The 12199-nt window shown below is 35.8% G+C and overlaps 1 protein-coding gene across 1 annotated transcript in view; it reads right to left on the bottom strand.

Annotated features, from left to right (window-relative positions):
• LOC149800410 (anoctamin-7-like) overlaps positions 1–7791 on the bottom strand; it is a 104920-nt gene extending 97129 nt beyond the window's left edge. The window contains exon 1 of the mRNA XM_089958426.1: positions 7319–7791. Coding sequence (XP_089814552.1) covers positions 7319–7768 — 450 coding nt within the window. The 5' untranslated portion in view covers positions 7769–7791. The remainder of the gene's footprint in view (positions 1–7318) is intronic.
• Positions 7792–12199: the final 4408 nt, after the last annotated feature.

The raw sequence follows: 12199 nt of genomic DNA, 5'->3' as shown, positions 1-12199 counted from the left end.
AATTTCAGAGGTTCAAAGTGTTAACTTCCAAAACCATTTTTTTTATACAGAAATTTGTGAAGTTGAAATTTGACTCCCATGTGCAACATATCTGGGCCAAATACTGTGATTTACCTGTACATCTAAACAAAATGAAGGAATAATTATTTCCCCTTGATTAGCAAAACCACTTTCACCATTGTTTATATGGCTATTATTTATTTTGTATGATCATCCTAATTCCTAACAGTAAACAAACTTCTTGGTTGTTACATTACAGTACCATAATAGAAACACAAAACATGAAAATGCAGGCAACACCTGACTACAATTCAGAGGTTTTTCCTATTCTTTGGTACAAACTGCTCTGCCACATCTTAGGAAGCAAAAACAATCATTCTAAACAAAAGCAGAGGCATATAATCAAAATTCAATGACAAGCATCATGACTGTGTTCAGACAATGACAATCATGAAATGACAGTGTTCAAGCAATGACAAGTATCATGAACATGTCCAGATAAAGACAAGCATTATGACAGTGTAAAGACAATGACAAGCATGAAATGACAGTGTTCAAGCAATGACAAGTATCATGAACATGTCCACATAAAGACAAGCATCATGACAGTGTAAAGACAATGACAAGCATGAAATGACAGTGTTCAAGCAATGACAAGTATCATGAACATGTCCACATAAAGACAAGCATCATGAGTGTCCTGAAAATGATGAGTATCATGACAGTGTCTAGACAATGACAAGCATCAAGCAAGTGACATCAATGCAGAATCTAGACAAGAGACATGAGAACCATCATGACAGTGTCCAGACAACAATAAGCATCAGGTTAATATCAAGATAATACCAAGCATCAAGACATTGTCAAGACAATGCATCAAGACAGTGTCAAGATAATGACAAGCATTGAGACAGTGTCAAGATAATAACAAGCATCAAGTCTGTGTCAAGATAAAATAACAAGCATCAAGACAGTCTCAAGCTTCATGATAATGTCCAGATAATGCCAAGCATCGTGACAGCATCAAGAGAATGCCAAGCATCAAGACAGCATCAAGAGAATGCCAAGCATCAAGACAGCATCAAGAGAATGCCAAGCATCAAGACAGCATCAAGACAATGCCAAGCATCAAGACAATGCCAAGCATCATGATAATGTTCAGATAATGTCAAGCATCAAGACAATGCCAAGCATCAAGACAGTGTCCAGACAATGAAAAGCATCAAGCAAGGGACATCAATACAGAGTCTAGACAAGAGTCATAAAAACCATCACGACACCATCCAGACAAAAATAGGCATCATGATAATGTCCAGATAATGCCAAGCATCAAGACAGCATCAAGACAATGCCAAGTATCAAGAAAGAGTCAAGACATTGCACCAAGACAGTGTCAAGATAATGACAAGCAACAAGACAATGTCATGATAAAACCACAATCATCATGGCAGTTTCAAGCATCATGATAATGTTCAGATAATGCCAAGCATCAAGACAGCATCAAGACAATGATAAGAATCAAGACAATGTCAATCATCAAGACAGCATTAAGACAATGCCAACCATCAAGACAACATCGACTTAATGCCAACCATTATGATAATGTCCAGATAATGCCAAGCATCAAGACAGCATCTAGACAATGCCAAGCATCAAGAAAGCATCAAGACAATGCCAAACATCAAGACAAGCATCAAGACAATGCCAAACATCAAGACAGCATCAAGACAATGCCAAACATCAAGACAAGCATCAAGATAATGCCAAGCATTAAGACAGCATCAAGACAATAGCAAGCATCAGGAGAGCATCAAGACAATGCCAGGCATGAAGATAACATCAAGACAATGCCAGGCATGAAGATAACATCAAGACAATGCCAGGCATGAAGATAACATCAAGACAATGCCAAGCATCAGGAGAGCATCAATACAATGGCAAGCATCAAGACAGAATCAAGACAATGCCAGGCATCAAGACAATGCCAGGCTTCAAGACAACACCAAGACAATGCCAAGCATCAGGAGAGCATAAATACAATGGCAAGAATCAAGACAGCATCAAGACAATGCCAGGCTTCAAGACAGCATCAAGACAATGCCAGGCATGAAGATAACATCAAAACAATGCCAAGCATCAGGAGAGTATCAATACAATGGCAAGCATCAAGACAGCATTAAGACAATGCCAGGCATCAAGACAACATCAAAACAATGCCAGGCTTCAAGACAACATCAAGACAATGCCAAGCATCAGGAGAGCATAAATACAATGGCAAGAATCAAGACAGCATCAAGACAATGCCAGGCATCAAAACAGCATCAAGACAATGCCAGGCATGAAGGTAACATCAAGACAATGCCAAGCATCAGGAGAGCATCAATACAATGGCAAGCATCAAGACAATGCCAGGCATCAAGACAATGCCAAGCATCAAGACAACATCAAGACAATGCCAAGGATCATGTTAATATCCAGATAATGACAAGCATCAAGACAATATCAAGACAATGGCAACTGTTAAGACAGCACCAAGACAATGTCAATCATCAAGACAGCATTAAGACAGTGCCAACCATCAAGACAACATTGATTTAATGCCAACCATTATGATAATGTCCAGATAATGCCAAGCATCAAGACAGCATCAAGATAATGCCAAGCATCAAGAAAGCATCAAGACAATGCCAAGCATCAAAACAGCATCAAGACAATGCCAAACATCAAGACAGCATCAAGATAATGCCAAGCATCAAGAAAGCATCAAGACAATGCCAAGCATCAAGACAGCATCAAGACAATGTCAAGCATCAAGACAATTCCAAGCATCAAGACAGTATAAAGACAACTCCAAGCATCAAGAGAATGCCAAGCATCAAGACAGCATCAAGACAATGCCAAGCATCAAGACAGTCTCAAGATAATTACGAGCATCAAGACAGTGTTACAACAATGACAATCATTAAGACCGTTGTTTTTGGTTTTAGGGTTTAAAGCCATTTTTTAGCACATGAGAGGCTATACATGGCAGCCAGTAATAATGGTGGAGGAAGAACCCAGGTAAACCCCAGATAGAACCAACAACCCACAAGAAGCTACTGGCAAGTTTTCTCACATACCCACAATGGCTGAATCCGAGACTCGAACCCACACAGACAGAGGTGAGATGGCAGTGATCCATAATGGAAAGTGCTTAAGACCAGTTGACCACTCAGGGCCCCACTCATTAAGACAGTATCCAGATAATCATAATCATCAAAGCAGTGTCAAGATAATGACAAGCATCAAGATAGCATTAAGATAATGACAAGCGTCAAGGCAGTGTCAAGATAATGACAAGCATCATGACAGCATTAAGATAATGCCAAGCATCAAGGCAGTGTCAAGATAATGACAAGCATCAAGGCAGCATCAAGATAATGACAAGGATCAAGATAGCATTAAGATATGTACAAGCATCAAGACAGTGTCAAGATAATGTCAAGCATTAAGACTGTCAAGATAATGACAAGCATCATGGCAGTGTCAAGATAAAATGACAAGCATTAAGTATTAAGGCAGTGTCAAGATAATGACGAGCATCAAGACAAATCAAGATAATGACAAGCATCAAGATAATGACAAGGATTAAGATAGCTTTAAGATATGTACAAGCAGTGTCAAGATAATGTCAAGCATTAAGACTGTCAAGATAATGACAAGTATCAAGGCAGTGTCAAGATAATGACAAGCATCAAGACAGATCAAGATAATGACGAGCATTAAGGCAGTGTCAAGATAATGCCAAGCATCAAGACAGCATTTAGATAATGCCAAGCATCAAGACAGTGTCATGATAATGAGAAGCATCAAGACAGTGTCATGATAATGACAAGCATCATGACAGAGTCAAAATAAAATTACAAACATCAAGACAGCATCAAGGTAATGACAAGCATCAAGACATCATCAAGATAATGACAAGCATCAAGACAGTGTCATGATAATGACAAGCATCAAGGTAGTGTCATGATAATGATAACCATCAAGACAGTGTCATGATAATGACAAGCATCAAGGCAGTGTCATGATAATGACAAGCATCAAGACAGTGTCAAAATAAATTGACAAGTATCAAGTCAGCATCAAGATAATGACAAGCATCAAGACAGATGAAGATAACAACAAGCATCAAGACAGTGTCAAGATAATGACAAGCATCAAGATAATGACAAGGATCAAGATAGCTTTAAGATATGTACAAGCAGTGCCAAGATAATGTCAAGCATTAAGACTGTCAAGATAATGACAAGCACCAAGGCAGTGTCAATATAAAATGACAAGAATTAAGTATGAAGGTAGTGTCAAGATAATGACAAGATTCAAGACAGATCAAGTTAATGACAAGCATTAAGGCAGTGTCAAGATAATGACAAGTATCAAGACAGCATCAAGATAATGAAAAGCATCAAGACAGTGTCATGATAATGACAAGCATCATGACAGTGTCAAAATAAAATTACAAACATCAAGACAGCATCAAGGTAATGACAAGCATTAAGACAGTGTCATGATAATGACAAGCATCAAGACAGTGTCATGATAATGACAAGCATCAAGGCAGTGTCAAGATAATGACAAGCATCAAGATAATGACAAGCATCAAATAATGACAAGCGTCAAGATAGCATTAAGATAATGACAAGCATCAAGACAGTGTAAAGGTAATGACAAGCATCAAGGCAGTGTCAAGAGAAAATGACATGCATCAAGGCAGTGTCAAAATAATGACAAGCATCAAGACAGAGTTATGATAATGTCAAGCATCAAGACAGTGTCAAGATAATGCCAAGTATCAAAGCAGTGTCAAAATAAAATGACAAGCATCAAGACAGCATCAAGAGTCTAAGACAATGACAAGCATTAAGGCAGTGTCAAGATAATAACAAGCATCAAGATAATGACAAGCATCAAGGCAGAGTCAAGAGAAAATGACATGCATCAAGGCAATGTCAAGATAAAATGACAAGCATCAAGATAATGACAAGCATTAAGGCAGTGTCAAGATAATAACAAGCATCAAGATAATGACATGCATCAAGGCAGAGTCAAGAGAAAATGACAAGCATCAAGGCAATGTCAAAAGAAAATGACAAGCATCAAGACAGTGCCAATTAGCTGTTCAAATACATTTACTTTTCTGGACAGTAATTTTAGTGGTTTGGTGCTGGGGAATGATACTAATGTTTAAATCCAAAGACAGGTGAATCGGTTCAATAGGTCTTCACTGATATATCACTTTTTGTTAGTTCCATAATAGAAAACATCAAATCCACACAAATGTTAGCCACAATGACAACAAGAGTACCTGTGAACAGCACATTGTGAACACACCCAATGTTTAATAGTCATGAACATATGTAAAACTGACATTTTTGTGCAAGAACTTTTCTTTTTTCAGTAATTTGACCTTTGGACCCCAAACCATGTCTGTGATGTAGAACTAAGGTTATTGTGGGGAATCTATTTTTCTTCTTTTAATCACATGACCTTGAATTCCTCAAAATTCAGTTCTTTTTCCCTGCCAAAAGTGCAAGCTATTCTACAAAGTTTTGTCCAGGTCAGTGATGCAGATCTAATGTTATTATAGTGACCCTGACCTCTTACCTTTTGACTATGAAACAATGGTTTTTTCAATACCTCAGGTGCAAGCCATCCACAAAGATTGGAAACTTCACATGACAGAAAACACAAGTTATTATATGGTGTTATGAGTGTCTGGTCTTAAACTAAGTAACAAAAAAAGAGACTGAACACATAATTTATTTCCTAGAATATAAAGTGAAAATTTAAAAAGAATTTATGGTATTGTGAACTAAACCCAAACAGTCCCAAAAGTTCTATCAGACATCCAAGAGCATGGAACATTCCAAATCAATTCCAGTTGTGTTCCAAATGAATTCCAATACTAATTGTGCAGTTTTATGATAGCCTGGAATTGTGTTGATGTGCCAACATTCTTGATGTATCACAATGATATAACCAAAAATGTCCAAATTAATTCACAATTATCCCATCTAGTGAATTAGTCAGAATGTATTAATGAGCAACTAAAGATAATAAGAGAGGAATAAATGACTCTGATGTAAACATCCCTAATATAAAAACATAACACAATATTAGGATCAGGATTAATGTCAAAAGTTAATTTCCAGAATATTCTATGCTGTAAAAAAGGTTAGGTCACTGACTAAAATTTTAGTAAAGAAATGGCATATATCAGGCAGACCAGGAATTCCCAAGGGGAAAGCCAATGTCCTGAACTGAATCCAAATAAACATGTTCACCTGCAAGTAATAATTACCTTAAAATACAATCTACAATCATAGACACCAATTAAATAATTTATGAAATATGTTGTTTACAAAATGAATCTTAAAATACAATATAGATATACAGAACAACTGAAACCATTTACATATTCGTTTAGTCACAGTGACCTTGATCTCAAAGTTTTTTATTCAATTGGAGTCTTCCTCACACAAAGTGCAAGCCATCCACAAAATTTGGTAACTGTTAATGGTGGACAACTCTTCTTATTATGCAGAAACCAAATTAATAACAGACAGTTGGATGGACGTCATAAAAGAATTTACACAGCCTCTTTGCAGTCATATAAAATATGAATTCAGAGCAATGGATTCAGCAGTACCAGAAGTTGTAACAATGGTTGTGTGGTAGCAGCTGTAGTACAGTGAAACCCTGCTATAACAGGAAAGGTTGGTGTTTGGGAGTCATGCCATGACCATGCTATATCTAAATTTGTTATAACATTTTATATCCAGGGTTTTGCTATGATAATAGTAATTGCAACTGTGTTATAACATTTTATATCTGGGTTTTTACTACAGTGGTAACAGTAATTGTGTTATAACATTTTATATCTGGGGTTTCACAATCATATTAATTGTAATTGTGTTATAACATTTTATATCCTGGGTTTCACTATCATAGTAATTGTAACTGTGTTATAACATAACATTTTATAGCAGGGGTTTAACAATAGTAGTAACTGTAGTCTTGATATAACAAACATGTTATAACTGGGGTTTCACAATAGTAGAAATTGTAGTCATGCAATAATAAAACATTTTATATCAAGGGATTCACTTTAAGAGTAACTGTAGACATGTTACAACAAAACACGTAGCTGGGTTTTCACTATAATAGTAATCATAGGACCAGTAGTGGTGGAAGTTGTATTTGTTGTGACAATAAAATGAACAGTAGTAGTATAGTGATCATTTCTAATGGACACACATTTAGCTTATTCACTTACTCCTGTTAATGGCATCTTCAACTTCACCCTTTCGGCCTCAGCACAAAGTCTTTTGAATGGACATTGTAGCTCAACATACACCAGCTTATCCTTTGTGAAATGGCTTATTGAAAATCCCTGATTATGAAGTTGATTCTCAAAACGTTTTCTTTTCTCCTCTTTTTTCTGAAGTGATTTTTGCTTACTGGGATTACTCACAAAATCTTTGGAATATTCTGCTGCATATACTAGAACATAATCAACCACTGGCTGCTCTGGTGTCAGAGCTGAACCTAATTTGGAGTATTTCTTTTCAAATTTAGATAATCCTCTACGAAGTTTATGGTGTGGTTTCTCATTTCTCTCTTTTTTCTTCTTTTTTGGTTTCATTCTAACAATAGCTTGCACACTGATAAAAGTATTTGTCTCCATATTCCTTGTCAGATGTTCTTTATCATCTGCTGAAGCCATGTCATCTTGTTTAGATCCACAATAAAGTCCTGAAATTTAAATCAGATACTTGATTAATCCCCTCATACAAATAGTTTATAAATAAAAATAAAGCACACAAAATCATTAGCATAGTTTTGTGCCATGTTAATAATGGAAATTAATTTGAATGTCTAATTAATGTTTATAAAATCATCATGTTTCAGAGGAAGTGTCAATTCAAAAACAACATTCTACAGGAAAAGATACCACAAAGTTTGTTATCTATGATAAGTAATATCCTTAAGATTAATGTCTTGGTCATTTTCAGCCACTGCAATGGTCATTTGCAATCTTTGTCCTGGTCATTTTCAACCACTGCAATGGTCATTTGCAATCATTGTCCTGGTCATTTTCAACCACTGCAATGGTCATTTGCAATAATTATCCTGGTCATTTTCAACCCCTGCAATGGTCATTTACAATCTCTGTCCTGGTCATTTTCAACCACTGCAATGGTCATTTGCAATCATTGTCCTGGTCATTTTCAAGCACTGCAATGGTCATTAGCAATCTTTGTCCTGGTCATTTTCAACCACTGCAATGGTCATTTGCAATCTTTGTCCTGGTCATTTTCAAGCACTGCAATGGTCATTTGCAATCATTGTTCTGGTCATTTGCAATAATTATCCTGGTCATTTTCAACCACTGCAATGGTCATTTGCAATCTTCGTCCTGGTCATTTTCAACCACTGCAATGGTCATTTGCAATCATTGTCCTGGTCATTTTCAACCACTGCAATGGTCATTTGCAATCTTTGTCCTGGTCATTTTCAACCACTGCAATGGTCATTTGCAATCTTTGTCCTGGTCATTTTCAACCACTGCAATGGTCATTTGCAATCTTTGTCCTGGTCATTTGCAATAATTATCCTGGTCATTTTCAACCACTGCAATGGTCATTTGCAATCTTCGTCCTGGTCATTTTCAACCACTGCAATGGTCATTTGCAATCATTGTCCTGGTCATTTTCAACCACTGCAATGGTCATTTGCAATCTTTGTCCTGGTTATTTTCAACCACTGCAATGGTCATTTGCAATCTTTGTCCTGGTCATTTTCAACCACTGCAGTGGTCATTTGCAATCATTGTCCTGGTCATTTTCAACCACTGCAATGGTCATTTGCAATCACTGTCATGGTCATTTCAACCATTGCAATGGTCATTTGCAACTACTACCCCAGTCATAATGCCAATGCATTATTTATGAATGAAAATGTACTTGGTTTCATACAGCTTTACCTAAGGGTAGTTTTTGTTGTGTTTCAAAATATTGAGTTCAGTTCATCCAGTGCTACAAGAGCAAAGTGCTTGTAGTGCCAAAACTGATTACCTTAAGCTGTCTGAATTTCATGACAACCAGGGTACTTATGGAGTACAGCTTTGACTGTATTATCAATAATTTATGAACTGTAGTGTTAAAACAGGTAATAGAGAAAAGACTGGAGCAACAAGCTTTGTAAATTTTGCAAATAATTTATTTCCCTAGAATACAAAGAGAAAATGTGAAGAAAAAAAGGAACTTAAGGTATTGCCAATTAAATCCCAAATAATCATAGAATAATTACAGACACAAGTCCTAATGATTAAAGTTCTGAAAAAACTTTAGTGGAAATCCAAATTAAATGCAACAATGGAAGTGTTGAGGTGCCTGTGATGGCTGTGTAGATGTGTAGTGGTGATGTGCCAACAGTCTTTTGTTGGATCACAATAATACAATCCAAGAACATATCCTTATTTTAAATTTCATTATCAATTCAAGTCTCTACTTCCAAGAATGTTATTTTTGAAGAGTAGTTTGTATTTCCAATGAATAAATAATTTAAATAAATAAATTCCTGGACACAACAATCAACTGATTCTGCTTAGATCTTATAGCACCAAGGAATAATTTCTAGAAAAACAAGATTATATAGTCCTCTATTTGATCTCAGGTCACAATTAACATTCTCTTAAAAAGCATATTACCTAATGATAAATAACTTTCCAGAAGGTTCCTAATGTTTAGGAAATAAAATCATAGTTTTAATTAGAATGGCCATTACTAAACTTATAATACTGAATGTGGAATACATCACATAGATAAGGAATATTTATAGAGGAATTCTAATAACCTAGACTTCTATTAATAATGATCCTAATATTAAACCCATACTCATAAAGAAGATTCAGCTATATATTAGTTGTTTACAGAATTTTAAAAAAATAACGATTTAGGTCAGGTAGAAAATGAACTTGACTTTAAGCAAGATCAAGTCCAACATAAAATGTTAAATTAGTAACAGCATATAATTAAACAAAACAATATTATAAAAAAGCTAACCAACAAACAGTGCAAATTAAACATACATATAACACATGACAAGTTTTATCATGAAGCAATCCAGCTTAAAGTGCAATTATCAGTTATAGAGGTATCTGAAATAATAAATTGCCTTCTTTTTTGTTCTTCCGCGTTATGTGATAGAATGGTCTGATGTATAGAATGTTCGAGTATTTATTCAAAATTGTGGAGATAGTTAGACATGCGGCATATAACATCATGATATCAGACAGATAATACATTTTGTAGATAGTTAGACCTCTGGCATATAACATCATGATATCAGATAGACTATATATTTTGTAGATAGTTAGACCTCTGGCATATAACATCATGATATCAGATAGACTATATATTTTGTAGATAGTTAGACCTGTGGCAAATAACATCATGATATCAGACAGACTATACATTTTGTAGATAGTTAGACCTGTGGCAAATAACATCATGATATCAGATAGACTATATATTTTGTAGATAGTTAGACCTGTGGCAAATAACATCATGATATCAGACAGACTATACATTTTGTAGATAGTTAGACCTGTGGCAAATAACATCATGATATCAGACAGACTATACAATGTGTAGACAGTTAGACCTGTGGCATATAACATCATGATATCAGACAGACTATACATTTTGTAGATAGTTAGACCTGTGGCAAATAACATCATGATATCAGATAGACTATATATTTTGTAGATAGTTAGACCTGTGGCAAATAACATCATGATATCAGACAGACTATACATTGTGTAGACAGTTAGACCTGTGGCATATAACATCATGATATCAGACAGACTATACATTTTGTAGATAGTTAGACCTGTGGCAAATAACATCATATCAGACAGACTATACATTTTGTAGATAGTTAGACCTGTGGCAAATAACATCATGATATCAGATAGACTATATATTTTGTAGATAGTTAGACCTGTGGCAAATAACATCATGATATCAGACAGACTATACATTTTGTAGATAGTTAGACCTGTGGCAAATAACATCATGATATCAGACAGACTATACAATGTGTAGACAGTTAGACCTGTGGCATATAACATCATGATATCAGACAGACTATACATTTTGTAGATAGTTAGACCTGTGGCAAATAACATCATGATATCAGATAGACTATATATTTTGTAGATAGTTAGACCTGTGGCAAATAACATCATGATATCAGACAGACTATACATTTCACTGGACAACAAATTTTTACAAAAGTCATGTTACTGAAATAAAATTAGTCAATTCTTATCAATTTTTATGTGCTGAACACGAATATGACAGTCAAATTGCAAAATTGGCTCTAGTTTTTTTGTAATCTGCAAGAAATTAATGTTTACATAACGAAATGCATTCCAATAGTAAAAGGTCAACTGTAATAGCCTACCTATAAAAAATCAAGTCATTGACTACATCTTAGATTTCTTCGCCTGTCTCTTGTACAGCTGTTCGGGAGCATCTCTGAGGAGTGTCCAGCAGTAGTCAGCCAGCATTGTAGTGGACCATTTTCCCTGGCATCTTTGTTCCATTGTTGCGATATCTTGATGAAAACGTTCGCCGTGTTCATCACTAACAATACCACAGTTGCTAGGAAAGAAATCCAAATGGGAATGAAGGAAGTGAATCTTTAGAGACATATTGCAGCCAAGTTTCTTATACTTCATCAACATGTCTTCTACTAGTTCCTTATAGTTTTCTGCCCTAACATTTCCGAGGAAGTTTGTAGAAACTAGGCGAAAAGCATTCCATGCTTGTTTCGCATCACCTTCCAGCAAGTTGTTGAACCGGTCATCTTTGAAAAGCTCTCGAATCTGAGGACCCACAAAAACTCCCTCTTTAATCTTTGCTTCACTGAGTCGAGGGAATTTTTCATGCAGGTATCGGAATGCTGGCAAAGTCCGGTCAATGGCTTTCACGAAGTTCTTCATCAAACCTAGTTTGATGTGAAGGGGTGGTAGCAAGATTTTCTGAGCCTCAACCAGAGCTGGGTGTTGGATATTCTTCTCTCCAATGGCTACATTCTGCCTGTGAGTCCATTCCTTCCTCATGTAGTGCATTTCCCTTGCTCGGCT

Source organism: Sinohyriopsis cumingii, chromosome 5, assembly GCF_028554795.1.
Source record: "Sinohyriopsis cumingii isolate HCF-2022 chromosome 5, ASM2855479v2, whole genome shotgun sequence".
Lineage (NCBI taxonomy): Eukaryota > Metazoa > Mollusca > Bivalvia > Unionida > Unionidae > Sinohyriopsis > Sinohyriopsis cumingii.
This window is presented reverse-complemented; position numbering and strand designations above follow the sequence as displayed.